At 45.5% G+C, this 22,310-nt stretch overlaps 2 protein-coding genes across 4 annotated transcripts in view; both read right to left on the bottom strand.

Moving 5' to 3' along the window:
* The window catches only part of POC1B (POC1 centriolar protein B), an 85,368-nt gene extending 66,999 nt beyond the window's left edge, over positions 1-18,369 (bottom strand). For all 3 annotated transcript variants that reach the window (XM_080936025.1, XM_080936026.1, XM_080936024.1), the window contains exons 1-3: positions 18,245-18,369; positions 17,617-17,701; positions 734-905 (exon numbers count right to left, since the gene is read on the bottom strand). In XM_080936025.1, the coding sequence (XP_080792151.1) occupies positions 734-905; positions 17,617-17,701; positions 18,245-18,259 (272 nt within the window). In that variant the 5' untranslated portion in view covers positions 18,260-18,369. The remainder of the gene's footprint in view (positions 1-733; positions 906-17,616; positions 17,702-18,244) is intronic.
* Positions 14,513-17,275, bottom strand: GALNT4 (polypeptide N-acetylgalactosaminyltransferase 4). The gene has a single exon (XM_080936023.1). The coding sequence runs from the start codon at positions 17,085-17,087 to the stop codon at positions 15,351-15,353; it is 1,737 nt and encodes a 578-aa protein (XP_080792149.1). The 5' UTR covers positions 17,088-17,275; the 3' UTR covers positions 14,513-15,350.
* Positions 18,370-22,310: the final 3,941 nt, after the last annotated feature.

Consider the following 22,310-nt stretch of genomic DNA (forward strand, 5'->3'; position numbering starts at 1 on the left):
AGAGTTTCAAACTTAAAAGATATCTGAACTATAAAACTTTTACAATAGACAGAGTATCAGCTCATGGCTGAAGAGTGTCTCACGGAAGATGTTACCAAATAAAATGATCAGCAAATGTGTGTGTGTGTATAAAATGGCTTTTCAAGATAGGGTTTCTGTGTATAGCTCTGGCTGTCCTGGAACTTGCTCTGTGTACCAGGCTGGTCTTGAACTCAGGCCTGTGTCTGTCTCCTGAATGTTGAGATTACAGGTATACATCACCACACCCAACAAAGATTTATGCATTTGTCTGAAATATTTTAAACATGAAAATTCTAGAGCTCCGAAATGAATGATAACAATCAAAGGATGCTCTAGGCACAGGGGTGTCAACAGGGTTCCAAGGGCCCTTAAAAGCCCATGACTGGGCAGGCACTGTGGGGTTAATAATGAACTTTTGATACATGTCACTGTGTTTCTTTCAGATTTACACAGATATTTCTTCCAAAGCTTCTGACATATTGTGCATATCTCCAGGTTACAAATGATTTTCTAAGAGAGGGCATCATTTTGAGTTGAATTTTGAGAAACTCGTATGAAATTGTTAGACTTTAAAAACAGGGCAGCATGGCGGTGGCCCCAGTGAGTACAGGTCACTAAGGAGCTGAAGCCACCAAGGGCACATTAGGAGCAATCAGGCCTCAGTGCCTCCCACAGCTCCAACCCAAACCCCACCAGTGTCTGCTCCTCTCACCTATCGAGAACCCAGAGTCTAACAGTCCTGTCCCTCGAGGCAGAAGCTAGTAAGTTCCCCTGTGGAGAGAACTGTAGACTGGTCACAACATCCTTGTGGCCCACGTATCTGTAAGCTCTAGCATGTGGCTTCAGACTCCATAGCATGAGAAAGGTGTCCCACGAAGCAGTAGCTGTGAGCAAAGAGAACAGACCGGCGTTGAGACTCGAGTGCACAGACGTCTCATCAACAACAGGGCGTGAGTGATAGAGAAGTGGGGGTTGCGGGACTGGTCAGCCAATGACAAACTCCTTTATTATTTAAAATATTTAAATTTTATCATGAATGTCTAAACTGGTAGCTTAGCAGGACGGTACTGGCTGCAGTGTCTGAGGAGAGTGCAGGGACTGCCCCCTACAAGAAGAGGCACACTGGAGTAAGGTGCATTAGTCACCCTCCCTTGGTGTTCCAGAGGGACAGATGAGGTACTTAAAACCTGTGTGTGGGTGAGCTCACACGGAAGTCACATCTTAAACAGCACTCATATAACCTTTGCCCCATCCCACCGTTAATATTTTATCTGTATGTCCTTGGTTCTTCTCTTTGTAAATGAACACGTGTTTATGTAGAGACCATTTTTGCTCAAAACCATTTGAAGACTTGTGAAAATCACAGCATCCTTATTCCTGAAAGTTTCCACGTGCTTCCCCTAAGAATATGGCTCTTCTCTCATGCAGCCATGGTGTGGGGAAGCTTAGGAAACTGTCACCCACCAAAGGCACCCAACCTTTGTCACCTGACCCAGAAACGATTTAAAGCTGGGTAAGATGACCTTAAAAATCTGCTTCTGCTCTGTAATTTTATAACATTTGATGATTAATCAAAAACTGTATGTCAGACGTTAGCTCAAAAATCTTAAGTGGAGGAAAAATGAATGTGATCAACAGCGGAAATATATTCCTTGACAAAGGTGGATTTAACTCATGCCTACAAAACAAGTTCTATTACACACGCATCTGAGAACAGCCCCAACAACAAGGCCCCACAGGTTCACGGGGGCATGGTGAGACATACACACACCTTACTCCAAATGCAGAAGAAAGCTGCATTTGGATTCGGAAGAGAGGGTACCTCAGGCTCTGGGTCACTGACAATGGAGAAGAGAGTTCCTTTTTCACATGAGTACATTCTGTATGGATTACAGGTGTGAATGCCACAGCAACACAATAAGCTTTCAGAGAAACTAGAATAGCTTTATGACTGAGGTAAGCTATATTTGCTTAAACAAGATATATAAACCATTCATCATAAAGAGAATGAGGTTTTGTGCTACAGTTAAATAAAAAAAAAATGGTTTCTTGAAAATAAAAATCACTGTAAGCAGGCTGGGGCAGCACTGCCTTTAAATCCCAGTGCCTGGAGGAAGAAGCAGGCCGGTCTTTATGAGTCTGAGACCAGTCTGGCCTATGGTTTCAGGCCTGTCAAGGCTGCATAGTGAGACCCCTGGTGAAGAGAGAGAGAGAGAGAGGGGGTGGGGGAGAGAGAGAGAGAAAGGCCCCAAACAACACTACTTTGCTGAGCTTTGTGGCTCAAGAGGCAGAAAGAGTATACAAGACTTAAGAGTCTAGCCTGGGCTACAAGGAGTAAATTACAGGTAAGACAGAGCTACATGGAAAGTGCCTATCTCAACACACACACACACACACACACACACACACACACATGCACTTATTCAAATGTTCACATTGAAAGAGGTACTGAGTCTCTGAGGACATGCACGAACCAGAACTCTCTCACCATGCTGGCTGGTATCGGAAGTGGAATATACACCTGTCACTTAGCTAAGAAACAACACTCCAACCTGTACACCAAACAGAACTCATGTACACTTCACAAAGAACAAGCCAGTGTTTGCAGTGGTACTGTTCAAAGTACCCCAAGCTAGAGATGCATTCCCCATCAGCAAACTAGATAGTCATGTTGTAGTCCTGATTGTGTAACTGAGTCTAGACTGACTGACTGACTAACTAACTAACTAAGTAACTAAGTAACTAAGTAACTAACTAACTAACTAACTAACTAACTAACTAACTAACTAACTAACTAACCAACCAGCTAGCTAACTAGCTAACTAGTTAGCTAACTAACTAACTAAACTAGACAGCCATGCTGCAGTACTGCTTGTGTAACTGAGTCTAAACTAACTAACTAGCTAACTAGACAGTCACGCTGTAGTCCTTCTTGCGTAACTGAGACTCACTCACATAATACTTAAGAAGCAAGTTAACTAGGAAGTTAGTTATGAACTTATGAAAAGATTATATAGGTGACAGGGACCTTTTGGAAGAGAACACAGCAAAGTTTGCTTAAATAGGCATTAAGTTTATCCACCATAAACAGAATGACTTGAAGAATGCCGTAAGAAACTTCAACCAGGCCCATATAGCCAAGAATTGGTCAGCAGTTTCTGGTGTTATAGGCGGTAGTGGGTCTTTAAGAGGTGGGTCCTGGTGGGAGGGGCTAGGTCATCTGGGAAGACTTCCTGGTGGTGAAGCCTCTAGGGTTACTTTTACAGGCACATCACACAGCACACAGAGTAGGAGCATCAGAAAGAAATCAACTCCAGAATTACCGTTATGCAGTTTGGAGAGGATGATCTTAAAAGGTCTGAGGCTGTGGAAAGAGAGGGGTAGAAACTACAGGGCTTGTTAGAGGATTTGCTAAAGAGAAGCGGAAGGATCCTGGTCCATGAACCCAGGAAAAGCCAAAGGCTATTTAATGAGATGAGAAAGACCATGATAAAAGGGGTCTAGAACAGTGCTCCTCACCCTTTCTAACACTGTGACTCTTTTATACAATTCCATATAGTGTGGCCACCCCAATCATAAAACTATTTTTCTTGCTATATTATACTGTAATTTTGCTACTGTTATGAATCATAATGTAAGTTTTTTGGAGACAAGAGGTTTGCCAAACAGGTCGTGACCTACAGGTTACAAACCAGTGGTCTAGAGACAGGATGAGGTAGAAACCAAGAGTTTGTTCAGATACAGTCAACCAGAGAAGCTAATGAGACATAAGCACATATATCAGGGAGAATATGCAGCTGCCTGGAGACCAGAAACACTTTTTTTTTCTGATTTTATTGGATATATTTCATTTACATTTGAATGTTTTCCCCTTTCCCGGATTCCCTTCCATGTCCTCTATCCCGTCACCGCTCCTCCTGCTTCTATGAGGGTGTCCACCCACCACCCCCTTGCACCTCTCCACCCTGACATTCCCCTACACTGTAGCATCAGGCCCATCCTCTGCTACATATGTAGCTGGAGCCATGGGTCCCTCCCTGTGTGCTCTTTGGGTAGTGGCTTAGTCCCTGGAGCTCTGGGTTGTTCTTATGAGGTTGCAAACCCTTTCAGTTCCTCCAATCCTTTCTCTAACTCCTCCATTGGCGACCCCGTTCTCAGTTCAATGGTTGGCTATGAGCATCTGCCTCTGTATTTGTCGGGCTCTGGCAGAGCCTCTCAGGAGACAGCTATATCAGGCTCTGTCAGCATGCACTTTTTGGCATCAGCAATAGTGACTGGGTTTGGTGGCTGTATTTGGGCTGGATCCCCAGGTGGGGCAGTTTCTGGACTCCCTTTGCTTCAGTCTCTGATCCAAGCTTTGTCTCCATATTTCCTCCTAGAATATTTTTTGTTCCCCCTTTTAAGAAGGACTGAAACATCTGCACTTTGGTGGTCTTTTTTCTTGAGCGTCATGGGGTCTGTGAATTGTATCTTGGGTATTCTGAGCTTTGGGGTAATCTTCACTTATCAGTGAGTGCATACCATGGGTGTATTTTTGTGGTTGGGTTCCCTCACTTAGGATGATACTGAGAAAGATCTTTTAACTTTAGTGAGATGGCTAAAAGATTAAGCTACAGAATCAGATTTAAGTGCGGTCAATCATTTATGACACACCTTCAATAAAGATGCTTCGGTTACAAGTGTAGCTTTGTATACTTTATGTTTTCTCCTACATTTTAGGACAACAAAACATAAAAACTACTAACTTTTTTTTAATAGGGCTGGAGAGATGGTTCAACCATCAAGACCATTGGCTCCTTCTCTAGAGGACCTGGGTTCAACTCCCAGCACCCACATGACAGCTTACAACTGTCTGTAAACTTCAATCCCATAGGATTCCACACTTCCACACATGCATATATCCAGGCAAAACACCAGTGCACATAAAATAAAAGTAAATAATACATCATTTTAAAGAAAGAAAAGAAAGCAAAGCTTGGTAGTGCACACCTTTCATCCCAGCACTATGGAGGTAGAAGCAGGCAGATCTGTGAGTTCAAGGCCAGTCTGGACTACACAGCACGCTCCAGGACAGCCTGGACTATTATACTGAGAAACCTTGTCTTGTAAAAACAAACAAAAACTTCCAAGAAGTAAGAATATTCATACTGATATGTAAACCAGCATTGGATTCTCTCCCCTGAATCCTTTCCCTCCTTTGTCCTATCCCCACCCCTCATCCTCAGGGTCTCAGGCAGCCCAAGCTGGCCACAAGCTTGCCAGGAACCAATGATGACCTTCAGTTCCAGACTCTCCAGCTTCCCAACTGTTCTGAAGTATTGGATTATGGATGTGTGCAACCTCACGGAGCCCTTAATCTTTTTTCTTAATTAAGAACTGTTCTAGTAAACTCCAGCACCATTATAAAAATATAGTTTGCAAGTATGAATATCTCTGCTAGACTGTGTGACCCTAGAATTAGGCTTCATACATTTCTACAGAGCCACACCCTATGCAAACAATGCCACATCACTTCAAATGTCAGAGTTACAGGGTCCACTGTTCTACTGCTCTATTTTAAGATAAAATGCCCAAAGAAGGATGTTAAGAAAACTTTTAACTAGTGAATCTACAAAGCTAAGAAACACACACACACACACACACACACCTATAAAACACATTATTAAAATGGCAATCTGTTGTCTGAGGATATAGGTCAACAAAGTCTGTTGTCCCAGTTAGGGTTCTCGGCTGGTGTCATAAAGCACCAACCAAGAACAACATAGGAGAGGAGAGAGTTTGTTTCATCTTATAACTACCAGGTCACACTCCACCACTGAGGGAAGTCGGGGCAGGAACTCAAGCAGGAATCTGGAGGCAGAAAGTGAAGCAGAGATCATACAGGAGGGTGGCTTAGTGGCTGGGTCTCAACGGTTTGCTCAGCTTGATTCTTACTGTAGCTAGGACCACTTGCTCAGGAGTGGCACTGGCCACACATGTCCCCATACCAACCACCAAGCAAGAAAATGCCCCACAGCAATACCGACAGGCCAACCTGATGGCTGCAAGTCTTCAACAGAGCCTCTGTTCCCAGGTGACACCAGGCTGTGACAGGCTGTGCTCTGCTGTCTGCAGCCCTGCTGTGTGTCTCTGGGGATGAGATCACAGACCTACTAGGAAGTGGAGGGTCATGGGGCGGCTGTGGCTGGTGTGTTCTTGGTTTGTCACCTGAAGTAACAGCATCACTGAAAGGTCAACCTGCGCTCTCTTCATCACTGATCTGACAAAGACTTACAGGTTTCTCTGTCACGAGTACTATTTTCTAGAACTAGGTGTATAGCAGCATACACTTGTAATCTTTCAGCAGGTGGAGCTGAGGCAGGGGGACTGTGAACTCAAGGCCAGCCAGAGCTATATCACAAGATCCTGTCTCAGAAAATCAAAGCGGAAATGAAACAAAATACTATTTTCTAAAACTAGATGGCATTTTCTTCCATTTTTGTAGGGTTTAAACATTATCTCATGTGTACTTCCAGTTGGTAAAATCAGTACCAGATACAGAACTTGACTACCTTAATGAACTTCCCTCTACTTGGTCACGGGGTTCCTCTCTGGGAGGACAACCACGAGGGATGGAATTCTGTGCTCACGGACACCGTGCGCTGCTCTCGGACGCCCCGAGAGCAGTCTGCCTCTCCCCTTCCCTTCCTCGGTGGAAGTGGGAGCTTTTGTTTTGTTAATATATAGAAATATCTTACTCTGTCCCCTTTTCTGGTCTTGGTGCATCTGAATATTGATAATCCCAAGCCTATCGAAGGATTCTAAGCCAGTACAAGAGACCCTTGTACCTTTCCCCACTCCAGACTTTGCCATGTCTGCATGTGTACATTTTGTCTCCATAGAAATACCTTTAAATACATCCTTTTTCCTTAATGATCGCAATCAAGCTAGACCTTAGTGACTCATGTCTAAGTGCTTTGTCCCTACTGAAACTCATGTTATGGTGTGGTCCCGAGGTAGCAGTGATCACAGGTGGTGGGATTTTACAAAGTATTAAGTCCCACAGATTCTACCCTCTGAAGAGATGAATCTGCTCTGTTATCTAGAAATTATCTAGAAGACACTATTTTGAGGCTGTGCTCAGTAACTTCTCAAGACCCAGGCCCCTCCAATTCCACATCTGGGGTGGCTCCGCCCGTGGGGCTAAGGTTCTATTTCTCTGCTATTTCACTTTCAGGGAGGGTTTGGCTAGGAAGAAAGCCAAGGTGTGGGGCTCGCACTGTGTGCTTCTCAGTCTACAAAGGCCAGGGTTTCACACTCTGGCTCAATGTCTGAATAGGGCACACTGCCTGCAAAATCACCCTCTTTAGACTGACTGCAGTCTTGTTGCGTTTTGTATTTGGCGCTGCTAAGTAAATGGCATGATCATCATGGAAACACACCATTCTGACAAATCTGTTAAACATTATTGCTCGGCGGATGTCAGAGCCTAGAATCTTCTACCAAGGTCCACATCCATATGTCTCTTTAACATCATCATCATCACCATCATCATCAGTATGTGTGTGAGACAGGGAGGGAGGGAAAGAGACACAGAGAGACGTAATTTGTGGGAATGTGGAAGTCAGAGGATGGTTCTGTGGAGTCAGTGTTCTCCTTCCATCACTATGTGGGTCATGGGACTAGAACTCAGGTTCAAGGCTTATGCGACAGGTGCCTTTGCTTGCTGCGTCATCTCACGTGACCCATGACCCGTGTCTGTCCTTATAAATTTAAATTATATGGTCTCTCAGATCTTTTCATTCTACAACCAAGAGGAGTCTAGTCATTCAAATTACCTTCACATTGCAAGCCCTGACTTTTGCACAATCCTTTCAGAAGTCCTACATTTCTGTTTTGGCTCTTTGCTAGTACCAGTGTGCAGGCACACACTCAGAACTGCATCTGCATTTCAGTGGCTCAGTGACTTTTGGGCCACAACAGAGAACGACAGATTGCCTTTCGTAGGGAAAAATAAACAATGAAATGATAAGGCTTTCTTTATCAATCACTAAAATGTAATCCTCAGGTATACACATTCATAAACCCAAACGGACAAGGGCCGTCCAGTAGAATCACAGTATTCTAACTGGGACTACAAGAAGAAACAGCTTAACATGCTGAGTCTGTTTGTCCTACCCAAGCACCGAACCACAGTCTAACTAAGTGATGGCCCTTCCCGAAATTTCCTCTGTCCAGGATGAGGATAAACAGAAACAAAAACACAAAAATTTCCTGTGTAAAGGATCTGTGGGTAAAAATAAAACAAACAAACAAACAAACAAAAAACCTAAAAAACTTCAATTAATACAACCTTGAGCGGGGGGTGGGGAGACAGACAGAAAGAGACAGACAGGTACAGGTATGACCAGAAGTTACACCTTGAGTCTCTGTGCTCATCAATCATGGACTAATCTTACACTCCCATGGTGCTTTGCATATCCCCTTAGCTGAATGCCCCGAGAGCACGGCACATGATCTTCTTTACAGCCAGAGACCCCTGAACCACTTCCAACTTCATCTGACTGCCTGGGGATGCCAAGTCTGAAAGCCTTCAACACCCACATCCTTTTCCTCTTACTTTACCCTCTTCAGATCATGGCTGGCTCTCTGCTCTAACTCCTAGCACAATTAGTTAATTCAAGAGGACTACCTCAGGCTGGTGAGCTGGCATGGCCAATACAGTGTGCTCTGGCTCTGCCTCGGAAACCTGAGGGTCTAGGTTCACCAACCCCCAGAAGCCATATTTAAAAAACAAAACAACAACAAAAATCCAAACCAGGCATACTGACATATATACCTGTGAGGCCAGGGCTGGGGAGGCTTATTAGCCAAGTCAATGAGCTTCAAGTTCAGTGAAAGATCCTGTCTCAAAGAATAAAGGTGGAAAAGAGAGAAGAAACCTGAAATCAACCTCTGGCCTTGCACTAATGTACACACACATGTACCCACACATAACTGGTAAGGATAAACGCCACACACACACACACACACACACACACACACACACACACAGACAAGGTGGAAATGGCACCTGAGGCTGTCTGTTATTCTCTGGCCTCCACAAATAGGTGTGCATAGGTGTGCCCCCCGCCCCAGTATCAGACCTATTCAACATATGAGGTAGGAGAGGGGTTGTGTTAGTGTTTAAAAGGCTTAATCTCTAAGTGAGACATTCAAGTGGAGAATCAGACGAAGAAATTACATACACATAGGGAAAACATAATTTTTAAAAAATATATTATTTTTCCTTTCACTGGAAATATTCTTTTCTCACACACTATGTCCTGATTACAGTTTCCCTTCCCTCTGTTCCTTCCAGGTCCTCCCCACCTCCCCTCTCCACTGTGTCCTCTCCCTTTAAACTCATGTTTTAAAGCACTTTGCATGTGGAGAGGGACGGCTAACGACTGCATACCGCTTGCCGTGCAGAACTGTGTGAACTGGGCGATCCTGGGTTGATAGTGTGTGGGAAGGTGTGCGTTTGGCTCAAATATCACCTCAGAAATTCCAGGGTGGTTGTAAGGGAGAATGTGGGAGTCATGTGGTGTAAGCTGCACAGTTAGACCCGTTTGTGGGGAGCTAAGCAGGTGCTGGTGGGGGCTCCTAGTGACAAGGTCCAGCGTGTGACCACAGCGAGCTGCTAGAGAGGTATGGGAAACGAAGCCTGAAGAGGCCCCTTCTTCACTCTGAATGTTCTCCACCTCTGTTTGCCCAGTTGACTCTTCCGTTCAGCATTTACCGCACCATAGACGGTGCCTTCTGGGTGATCCTATAGGATGACACTCTTTCAGGCTCTCTGATTCTCTGAGGAAGGACTCAGGGAAAGGCCATCTGCTCCCATTCTTCTGCCTCTTCCTTTATCTCCTGACACTCTCAGCAAGTCCCGGTCTAGTTGGCTCCTTCTCCTATGGCAGCTCCGGAGGGATTTCCTACCTGCTTTGTTTTCATACAGAAGTAGCCATGAAGATAAGTTTGAAACATAAATCAGATCATAAAAGCCCTAGAATAAATCTCCAAACTCGCCTCCATTTCCTGTGGCTGCCATAACAAAGTACCACTAACTCAGAAAGTTAAAACAGCAGCAGTTTGTTCTACAGAGGCCTGGAGACCAGAGGCCAAGGTGTGGACAGAAACAAACCAGTCCCTTTCAAAGGCCCGGCCTTCTGCCTCTGGCTCTCTATGGCCTGGCTTCCCCTTATCTGTTTTCTTGACTTGTTGTTTGGATTGAGGTTTGGGTATCTCTAAGTGGTCCAGGCGAATCTAAACTTCCGATAAGTCTGCCTCAGTTCCCTCACTGCCTCCCTGACGATTACAGGCGTGTGCCACCACGAGGGGCTGTCAAAGCGGGTTGGTTGGTTTCTTTTTGAAGATTTTTGTTTGTTTGTTTGTTTTTAAGCCTGCATCTCAGTTTCCTGGGTAGCCCCACGCTCAGAGGTCCTTCCTCAGCCTTTCTAATGCTACATTACAGGCATGAGCTACTGTGTGTTCTTCTGAGGGAACTTGTAATGGAATTTACCACTCAGATGATCAAACCTCAAGGCCATAAATTGTAACTATAAAACCCTTTTTGCCCAAATAAAGAAAGACACATTGTAGGGGCGAAGGGACATATGCTATATAGAGACGAAGACAGGCAGATCTTCTGCAGGGCCACCGGCAGCTATTCAAGTGCTTGTAGTCTGAGTCCTGGCTAAGCTGGATACCTGTCCCATGAGCTCCTCTCTCTCCTCTCTTCAAGTAGCAGGTTCTCCCCTCTCTGGGCATTTCCTATGTCTCCTTAAGACAAAGTCTTTCCACCCTAGGTCTTTTTTTGCACTGCCTCCTTTCTGCTGTCTCCACAGCCCACTCCCTCTTTAGAACTTGAGTTAAATATTACTTCCTTTATCCCATACCCTGTTTTGATTGCCACCTGCAACCTGCTCCTTTTCCTCAGCGCTGACTGCTCCTCTGCTCCATTACAGTAGTTAGTTACACAAGGATTTGTGGGTTTCCTTTGCATATTTGTCTTCTGCACTGGACTATGAACTCTTCCTAGCATTTCAGAGATGGGTCTGTTTTGCTCTTGTACACGTATACTCCCAGCAAAGGATAGCTCCTCACACACAGAAGCATGAACTAAAGGATTATTAAGTCAACAGTCCCTCCCTTCCTCATTTTGAATAGGTTAAAGAACTGCAAATAAAACTTAAAACTCTAAGCAGACGGCCTGGGATGCCTCTTAGCTATTAAGAGTTATCATCCCCACCCAGCCTGGGCAAGTCATAAAACTGAACAGAAGGAAAAGGTGCATCTGATTATTATTAGCAAATCATAAGGAGGTCTCTGGCCACCCTTTCTACCACGGGTGTAGCTCTGTGACTCGGACATTCATCCCCCCTTTTGTATTCTGTCTTCTAGCCAAAGGGACAGACTGCAGCAGCGTCTCAGAATTTCTAGGAAATAATGATCCAAACTGACCTTTCACCTTTGACCTAATACTAAGCTGCAGAATTATCCCTGTGATGCCTGGGATTTCCCGGCCTCTTCCCTCCCTCTCCAAAGCCCTGGCAGCCACACTTACACTGCACACAGTTTGTCCAGTCTTCCTTTTACATTCATGAGACTGAAACATGAAGACACAACCTGACTGACAAACTTAAGAGCTGCTTAGCCAGGGAGTAACTGTATTTATAGAAACTTTCTGTGTAGAACAAGAAAAATGCTTAATATAGCTAATACTTGTCCTTAAATGTGGTCCCAATAGATCTGATACAAGCAGGGCACACAGAATAAACGCCTTTGGGACAACACATCTCACTAGAGAGAGCCAAGGATACAAGGGATTTGTTAAGAGTTGGAACAAGAGGATCCGAAGTCTGATGTCATCCTTGGTTGCAGAGCAAGTCTGAGGACAGTCTGGGGGTTCATGGGACCCTGTCCCAGGAGGGGAAAAACAATCACTCATGCTACCGATGGAAAGGAACTGCCCTTATAGAGAGGGGAAGACATAAGGCTGCATGGTTTAGGAAAACAAGTGTTTTCTATTCAGCCCAAGATTTAGAAAGGAGGAGTGCCCATGTGCCCAGGGAACCACTTGTTTTCTTGAATAGCTGGCAAAATGGGTCCCGGAGATCCTTATCATTTCCAGTTTGCTCACAATTCCTAATAGCCCTGACACCACTTCCTTACTGGCTGACCGTATCTTACGTGGTTAAGCAGGAAGCACAACTTACAACCTGTATGAACTTTCAAGTAAGCAAAATAATCACATTGATGTAACCACCACACCACCGCCATAAATGTGTACATAGGAACATTAATCCATAGACTAAAATCATCAGAATCAGTTTGCAAAAATAATTAGGCATACATTTTATTGCATGTCTTCATCAATATTACAGACACCATTAACAAAAAGAAACAGTCACCACTCAAATGACAGATCTGAACCTTAGCTCTGTGCTCATTCAGAAATCTTAATAAAATGGCAATTCCAAAAGACAAAAAACAAATTTTATTCATTAAAACTGAGACAATAAAATAACTGAGAGTATGCAACTTAAAAAAAAATCCTTTGCCTGGACTATTTCACTGCACACCCAAGAGCCTATTATTTATTGGCTGAATAAATACACTTTCCCTTACAAACAAGGTATTTAAAGTTATTGAAATCCTTCTGATGAATATATTACCATTTTTAGAATAGAAACAAGTGCTAAGATGTAGCTCTATTCACAGGACTGGTCAAGTAGACAACAAAATGGAAAACTCTTTGCTCATCAAATATTTCCCTAACATTTAAACCTGTAAATTCTACAGCAAAATAGAGGACTTGGGTGGCTGGCCAAAGATGGAAGCAAGTGAAAGAGTCTTCTGCAGGTTTCACTATGGTGTGCTTTTGGTATGAAATCGGAACAGGTCTACATATAAAAACACAACTCCAGTTTCCTTTGTTCTGCACACTATTCTAGTTAGACACTTCTGAATTACAGGTAGAAATAGACTACCAGCCTAAAAAAGGATGGATGGGCCATAACTACCGACATGGAGACAGGTAACTCAGACGGAAATACTCTACTGTCTCTCTAAGTGTCTTCTCCCTTTGGATAGGGGCCCAGAGATATTAAGGAAAAGTGTTTTCAATAGTCACTTCTGACTTGCATCCATTGAATTCTCTCATGTGACGGGGACTGACCAGAACAAACGGCAAAAAGACGGGGGCAAGGAGAGAATGCATGTAGAACTCCTTCTTGAATGAACATTTTTATATATTTTCCTTAAATGAAACTCAGGGTGAGCCATTGCTCAAGGAATCTAGACAACTTGTCCATGAAGTTTAAGGATGATGGATAACTTACAGAAAGGTGGAGACTTTCATTCTAAGAGTCAATCAGAGAACAGTCACAAGTACACATAAACTAAGGTTTTGAAATGGCCACCCTAAGTGATTCACTTAAATTCAGAGTTTACAAAATTCCCTCTCTCCATCCTGTCACATGAACACTGAAAACAATTTTTCTTGTGAATTCCTGTTGGGCTGGTTCTCTCTGGAGCATGCATTTTGTTCATATTAAAGTCAAGAAACTGGGACTCCCTCTCAAATTTGGCTGTGCTTTCTAGATAAAACCTTAGAAGGGAACTGTAAAAATGTGTCAAAACGTGGACTTCTGAAACAATTTAGCTTTGGAAATATTTATATTCTTAATCAAAGAACTGCTTTGAAAGTTTAAAACTTTTAAAAAGTTGTCAAAATAAAATTATTACAAAACTAACTCTAGTAATATCCTCTGAGAAACACACCACTTCAGGTGAGCTCAGCTCACGTACGTTTACAAATCGATTTTCACTGTTTTCAAAACTGAACACTGTCTAGCTGCTCAGCACTGCCTACGTTAAAAGAAAAGACACAAAAATGTTTCTGGAAGTGGCCGGGGTGTAGTGGCACAGAGGGGTGTACAGTTGACCTTTAGACTGAAAGGGATCCTCAAGAACCAATCCAGCAATGCAGAAGAGGAAACTGAGGCCCAAGCAAGATAAACAAACCCTGCTGCTGAAACATTTGTTCACACAAAAGAAGAGCTGCCCACGTGCCAGGCTGTCTCTGCTTTCAAGGAGCTTCAAGGGACCAATCAACAATGACCAAGACAGCTTTTTCCCCCTTGCAACCTTAAGAGGAAGCCTTTAAATTTCCAGGTCAGCATGAACTCCGGAGGAGTTGATCACTCTCTGCAGAAGTTGGGCCCCACTTTCAGTTTCCCACTTTTCAGTAATCACAATTGGCTAAGCTTCAGGGAGGTCTCAATTGTGTTTACTTCAAATGATTAGGCATTGACAAAGGGAGGGACAGCATTCGGAATGAGCCTCACTCTAGTACATTCATAACCTAAAGAGGTGTGATCAGAAAATGCCCTATTACTTACAAACAAGTTCACAGAGTGCAGCTTAGGGAGCAGACTTATGTGAGGTATCAAGATATGTCAGTTCTGCTGAACAGCTCACAGTTACAAAGAACAGAAGACGAACATCTCACTATCTTTCTGAGAGATCTGTCTGTCAAACAAGACCTCCGAGCCACCTGTGGTGGCTCACACCTCTAACCCCAGTACTTGAAAGGTGGAAGCAAGACGCGGGAGTTCAAGGCCAGCCTGGAATGCATAAGATCTGTCTCAAAATAAGATAAAATAAAAAAGACCTCCAAGCTTGCATTCAGACCGGGCCCCTTGTCCAGTGAAACATATCAACCCCAGGCCTTTTCCTCAAGATCAAATTTCTTCAACTTTTATTTCATCAAAGACAAGTTGGTTTTTTAAAAACCTAAAATTTAATGTGCTGGCTTAAAGAATGTAATCAAAAAGTAATAGCTCTAATCACACATTCATGTTTTGATTTTTAAAAAAAGTACAGGCAATGAATTTACCAATCAGAATGAATCATACCCCATTTTGCCTGGGCCTTTATGTTCTAAATATTAAGTCTTGCAGGTATGCTGTGGAGCTGTGGGTCAGACTCAGGGTCTTGTACAGGCTAGCTAAGCATGCCACTGCTAAGCCACACCCTCGGCCCCCACTGTGCATCTCAGTTCTTGGCCACTTTCTTTAAGGAGTTGCAGGGGACCATAACTTTTAAATAAGACAACCCAAGAGCAGAGAAGGCACTTTGGGATATTGTGCAGCAGTGCTCTGTGTACCCAGGTTCAGAGTGACATCCCCAGATGAACCGTGGCTTTCCAGTGTTCTTACAGACAGCTGCCCGGTGACAATCATCACTGGGCATGGTGACTTTCCAGAGGCTATAGTCAGCTCCCGAAGAGAAGGTGCTGTCCTGCTTGTCTATTTCTCAAACCTCCAGATCTGGTTTTTATTAAGGGCATCGCAAGTTTTCATCTGTACGCTAGGTCGGCCATCGGCTGTCCGGTAAGCACTAAGACACAGTCTTGTGTGAGGGTGAAAAATCGTTCCATCTTCTTTAAAATGCCAAATGATGTTTACCGGAACAGGGAGCCCATCTTTGGGGCAGTTTTGCATCCCTACATAATCCTTCTGTTGGGGTACCTCTGCACATAATTCAGTCACGGAATTAAACCTGATTTCTTTGTTTGAAGTGTATTCAAAGAACTGGTTGCCTCCTTGACCGTGGCATCCAAACAACGAAAGGTTCGCACCTGTAGGGTTGTTTTCAGGAGCATTATAATCTAAGCACTCCGAAGAGATGCCCATACTGCGGATGGCTCCGTGCCAGCCAGGCCTATCCTCGGGGACATGTAAGTTAGAGAACACGTTTTTCAAATACCAGTCGAAGCTCTTGCATTTCAGCCGTTCCCTCAGCAACTTCCTTTCAGAAATATCGCCATAGGCCTCCTTCCGAGCTGGAGGGTTTCGGTTATAGAAATGCTCCTTGTATTCATCCATCCACACTTCGGCCGCCCTAGCAGTATTCTGTAGGAAGTTGGGGCGAGCGTAGGGCGCCCGCTTGGGAAACACGTGGCCAACGTGAGAACATGGGTGGATCTCTAGCTTGCCACCACACTGCCAAACCCTGAAAGACAGCTCAAGGTTTTCACCGCCCCAGACTTCCATGCCGGTGTCATACGTTCCCAGGTACTGAAAATACTTCTTGCTGACAGCAAACAGTCCTCCTGCCATGGTGGGTGACCTGATGGGGTCTATTCTTGATGTCCGCCTGTCCCTTTCATGTTTGGGAACAGAATGCCACTGGAAGGTCAAACGCCAGTCAAAACCACCAATCATGGGCTCCCCCGTCTGCATGTAGAATTCGAAAGTATTCCAGTCAATCGTGTCGATAACTGGACATACAATTGCTGTTTCATCTCTACTGATCCTTTCCAAAAGGGGTTCCAACCAACCAGAGTTACACTCACAGTGACAATCCAAGAACGTGAGGACATCTCCGGTGGCGAATGTGGCCCCAATCAGACGGGCCCGGACCAGCCCCTCTCTCTTATTGGTTCTAATCAAGCGAACTCTATCGAGGTTGCTGATATACGTTTCAAGTTGAGCCTTCAAGTAAATTCGGTCACTCAAATCATCCACCAAGATGATCTCCTTTAAAAGCACAGCTGGAGACGTTTCTAATACACTGTGAATGGTTCGAAGCAGAGTGGACCAGGCTTCATTATAGAAGGCGATGATAACGGAGGTGGTGGGGAGCGACCTGTACTGGAACTTCTTGGCTTTACACTCATACATTCTTTTATCCTCTATGTGGCGGTGCAGGGAGATCCTGTCACTGAGGTAAATGTTGATGGCATATTTCTCAATGAGTTCTTCTTGCTGCTTCAGTTCACCCTCGTTGAGCTGGAGCTTGCTCGCTCTCCCCCATTCCCCAAGAGCATGGGAATCTGCAGGGGGCTTTTTATAAAGAGGCTGAGACAAATCCTCTTCGCTTGTCTCAAGGTCTGAGAGCCGTCTTGGCCCCAGCTCCCTGGCACCGCCAGCTCCTGGGGAGGCATACAAAGTGGAGACTGAGAACTCCACCAGAATATAAGCCAGTGTTAAAAGCGCCAGCAGCAGGCAGCTTTTGCCTGCCCAGGTCCACCTCACGGCCATCCGGATCCTCACCGGGTCGTGTGTAGAGGCGGCCACCGCGCCAGCACGCGGGGGAAATGCAGCGGATCCTCAAGCTGGAGTTCCCGGCTCAGGTAGGGGCGAACTTCCGAGAAGGTCCCTCCTTTCATGGAGGCACTCGGCTCCTTCCCAACACCGGAGTTTCCCAGGGGTCACTTGAGACCCCTCGCTCCCCGGCCTCTGGTGCAGCTCAACTGGTCCGTCCCCACTTCCTCCTGCTCGGCTCAGAACTTTTCACAAACTCTCCAGCCAATACTCCACCCTCCCCAGGCCGATCGCAAACCCCTCCCCTTCCCACTCACTCCTCCTGGTGGTTAGTTCACGAAAGTTGTCCGTCAGGCCCAGGCCAGCTGAGTCTGTTCAGAGTCAAGACCCAGGGACCTGGAGTGGTGCGGTGCACCCCATCCCGCCTGGCTCTCTCAGACACAGATGAAAGAAAGAAGGGCTCTCAGCTATGTGAGCTTTGGTTACTGTCGGAAAAGAAAAGAAAGGAAGGAAAAAAAAAACTTACCAATTTGTTTGCAGTTGGGGCTGAAGTCAGCGGAGGTGATCGCAGCTTTGTGACCTTTAAAATAACGTTCCAGAATCGGATCCTCCTAGGATGGAAAGTTGTTAGGTTGGAAAGCAGCTTCAGAATTCGAACTCTCGAGGTCAGAGGTCAACGTTGCCTGTTCCCCCGGAGCCGAAGAGGACCCCGTAGCATCAGGGAGACGCGGGCATCATAGCCCGGGTGAGAGGCTCGGGCACTGCCCCAGCTCCCATCCGGAGGGGGCTCCCCCATCCGGAAGAACCCCCAGCCCAGGCACCGGTGCGAGCCGCGGAGGGACCCAGCCACCGTGCCGAGCCGCAGGTGCTCACCGCAGCCTCCCGCTCCCTTTAAACCTCCCGGGTGATCCTGACACAGGCGCGTCGCGGAACCCTGCCGGCAAGTCCTGGAGCCAGCTCCGGCTCAGCCCGGAGCGCCCGGATCCGGGGAGCAGCGCCCACCGCTCAACCCGGGCACGGCGTCCCGCTCCGGGGAGCTGAGCGAGCGGAGCTCCGGGTTCGGGGCTACCTCCCAGGCCTGTCAGGCCCGGTGTGGTCCCCCTACCCGGGTCCCGCCGCCCAAGGGTCAGCTCTGGTAGCGGCGGGGACCTTACCGGGCCGGAGGCCATGCGGGGAGCGGACGGCGTCCGGGGCTTTGGGGGAACAGGGAGGGGTGGGGACGAGGGGGGACCGTGCGGCGCCCGGAACCGTCAGCCCGGAGTGCCGGCGCTTCCCGGTCACTACAACAACGGCGGCCCAATCAAAGCCCGCGCTCCAGGCGTGGCCAGACGATCCCCGAGATGCCGCTCGCGCGGCTGACAACTGAAGGCCTGGCGGGAGCGCGCCGCGGGGGTCCGCCGCGCGCGCACACAGCGAAGCCCGCGAGCACCGGACGTAGCGGACTCCCGGTTGGTGTCGGGAAGCCGGTAGTAACCGGGAGAGCGGTGTGATCGGTGGTGGCGAGGCGGATGGGAGCCCGTGATCGATGCAATCAAGATTCTATTACACCTTAAAGAGACGGCGCCCAAATCAGCTACTTGTGAAGACCGGAGAGGGGCTTGGGTGCACTGGCAAGCTAGGAACAGGGCACGCACGCACTGAGAGGGACTAAGTTCTCTGTGTTTAATTACGATTTTTGCACGTAATGTAGATACAAATGCTAGCAGCGCATGATAGATAATATTTTATTCGCATGTTCACCCTCTCTTAATTCATGTTTTCCATGTATTTTATTTATTCTATTCTCAACCGCTTATTTGCATGTGTAAACTTATACACACCTGAAGTGGTCGGAAGACTTGGAAACATATGCTTTAAAGTTACTAGACCACGTGGTTACAATAACGGTTTCCACTCTAGGTCTTTTTTTTTTTTTTTTAAATAACACATATAGTAATTGTATCATTTGTGCTTTAGCAACAGGGTTTTAAAGCTACAGAATATTGAGAGGTCACATTTTGGTGGTTTTCACAGCCCTTGACAACAGACAACAGCAATAAACCCTGCCCTGAAGCATAAAGGACTCAGATGAAAATTACATAGGGAACAAAACTTCTTGGCAATAGAGTGTCATGATAACCGGTAAGATACGCGTTGTATGTAAATGAAAGGTGTCTTAATTACAGGTTCTCTAACTGGTTCTATTTGCATTTAGTCTTAACCACTGTGTAGTAATTATGTAGGCAGAGGATGACTGCAGTACCTTATTAGTTTGACACATGGATGGTTGTTAAATATCTGTTATATGTTTGACCCCAAGGGCTAACCTTTGTTATAAACAACACAAACCCCTGAACACCAACATACTTCCCAACCCTCAAGAACTTGGCGCTGCGATGTAGCTCAGTTGGAGAGTGCTTGATTAGCACAAACTTGTTTGTATTCCCAGCACCCCATCAGCCCTACCTGGCATCAGTAACTATAGCCCTGGGGAAGTAGAGGCAGGAGGTTGTCTTTGGCAATACTGTGAGTCTGATGCCCGTCTAAGCTACAGGGACTCTGTTAAGCAAATAACAAAAACAGACAACAACCCCTCCATATTGTAGCTTAAGGAGTCTCGCATTTTAGTAGATTGGTGAAAGTTGAGGGGATTAACTGCCAGAGATGCTGATTCAACATATATTGGGCAGATATAACAAACTGCTTAGGTGGTTGCTAGAGGCGTCTTGGTTGTGTACATGAAAAATGCTACTCTAATGGAGGAAACAATGTGTTCAGCTCTTGCTGTGATGGAAGGCAATGGTGTAGTTCAGGGATAGAGCATCTGGTTAACAGAAGAACGTGGATTTGATCTCCAGCACTCAAACATGCACGGGGTCAGTTTCTACTTCTCATATGGGGAGGGGGGGAGAGAATGAGATGAAAATTGGTACCAGCAACCTGTGACTTTGCCATTCTATGGTTCACTTTTTGAATATGTTTAGTTTTGGATGCTGTTGAAAACGTAAAAATGTGTAGCATTGTGGCATTTACTGAGAAATGAAGTAATTTACTCATGATCCACAAAGCAGGGACTAAACATCTGCATTAACCAGAGTTCACAGCATTATAAGCAGCAGACAAAAACTAGAGACAATTAGTATCCAGAAAACGAGTGGGTAAATAAAATATGCATAAAAGAAATATCATTTGACCATAAAAGCAGATGAAATTTTGATATATCCAAGCTATATGATAGTTGTGAGCAAGTAAATAAGACACAGACACACATACACACACACACCATGTTATGTGATTAGATTAGCAGAATAAGTGGATGTTTATTTCTTGAATATTTGATCACAGAGAAACACTAATGTTAGAGACAGAAGTCAAGGCTTCAGGATCTCTCATAGCTACTACATCTAATACTGGGCACAGCAGATTCTAAGAAAGGAGGTTGGAGAGATTAAGTCCAAGAAAAGAGGATACAAACAGAAGGGTTTTTAAATTGAGTACTATCTTGACATCTTCCGTTATCTCAAATGCTGTGGGTTTGTTTTTGTTTTTGTTTTGTCTTTTAAGATAGGCAAACCAGAAAGGCAGGTGGCAAAGCTGGAGGGAAGCTTCTGCCTTTATCACTGCAAACCATCCCTTACTGTGATAGATAGGTATGCCTCAGCTACTCACTGAGTTCCTTTTGTCAGTCATCTGTTGCCATGACAACATTGTGTATCAGCTATAAGGGTCAGTGGCACATAAAACTGGACTGCTTTTTAGTTCATTAGTAGACAAGACATGTTTTAAGTTAAGTAGATGAAGAGATGGGCTCTGGGGTGTAGCCTGTTACTGTTACTCTACTAGGTGTCCACACTGCCCAGTTGCCTTTTAAGCATCTGTGTTTACCACCCATAGTACTGGGCTACTCAAAACATTGCTCAGAGCAGTGGCTTTTGGCAGTTGGTGGCAGTCAGTGCAGAGACCCCCCCCCCCCCCAACTGGTCAAAGTGCCAAGGAAGAGTCTATGAATGTTTAGTCCTAAACAGGACACCTTTATCACTCGCCATCCCACCTTAAGTGCTTAGGGACATGGAAAAAGAGCAACCAGAGGGTAAGGGTGAGAGGTGCTGAGAAATGCACTCTCTGGCTGTGACGTGGCTGACACACATGCACAGCAGCCGCAGTTACGTGCACAGGATCAAGCTGACCCAAATTCTAGCGTAGACATGGGTGGTGCTTTCTAGACTCCATCCTAAATTGAGGCGCTGTTGGCAGTTGGTAGCTACCAGGAAGGAAGGATCATTCTAACTACTAGTTGTTTTCCCACCCTTCAGTGGACAGCCCCATGCCCGTGCACATATGGGGAGGTCCCGCTGGACTTGGATCATTAATGAAGATGGAAAGGTGGAAGAGGGGACCGTTGGGAGGCTTCTAAGGGGAAGTTGCAGGGGCAAAGCGAGGGGTGGGATGTAGCATGTCTCATGTCTGTTTTTCTCTTCCTACCCTTTCTGCCAACAGCAAAAGCTCCCAGGCAAACGACCGGAAACCCCGCCAAAGCCGAGGAAGTATCTTCTGCCCTCAAACCCACATGAGTTCCTGTAACTCACTTGCTCTAGTGATTCTTTTGCACTTGACAAAATGTCCATTTTAGCACTAGCATGAAAGTAGCCACAGGCAAGGCAGATAAATATTTGTAAATCAACAGTGTGTCACTGGAGACTGCATATTGGGTAGGGCTAATCAGCCTTTAGTTGGCTCTTCTTTTTCCAAGTATCCCCCAGAGTAGATATTAAATATCCGCATCAGCCCTATAAAGGTTTGCTTTTTAGTGCAAATCATTCCCAGGTTAATGGTGTTGCACTTTGGAAATTCAGGCACATACGTGGCGCCACCTACTGTTCATAGTATTGGATGGCACTTGGGTGAACCAGCTGTTTATAGGCACTGCCTTCTTGATACAAGGGCTGCGAAAGTGTAGGTGACTCCGTGGACAGGAGAAAGTGGGATGAATGCATCACTGAAGCATTGCCCACGTTTGGAAAGGCCGTGGATGATTTATTTCAATCAAATTCAGCCTCTAGAATCTTACCCATTATGTCCTCATACGTGTTCTAGTTGTGCATTTTCTGTCCCTTGGATCCCTGCCACAGAGATGATGAAATGCTCTGGATTTAGGTTTTCATTCTCTGTTTCCTGGAATATTTTTGTAACCCTAACGTGCTTCCTGACTTCAAGGCTTTCTCTTTCTGTCCACCTTGTTTA

The sequence above is a fragment of the Micromys minutus genome, assembly GCF_963924665.1.
Source record: "Micromys minutus genome assembly, chromosome: 22".
Taxonomy (NCBI): domain Eukaryota; kingdom Metazoa; phylum Chordata; class Mammalia; order Rodentia; family Muridae; genus Micromys; species Micromys minutus.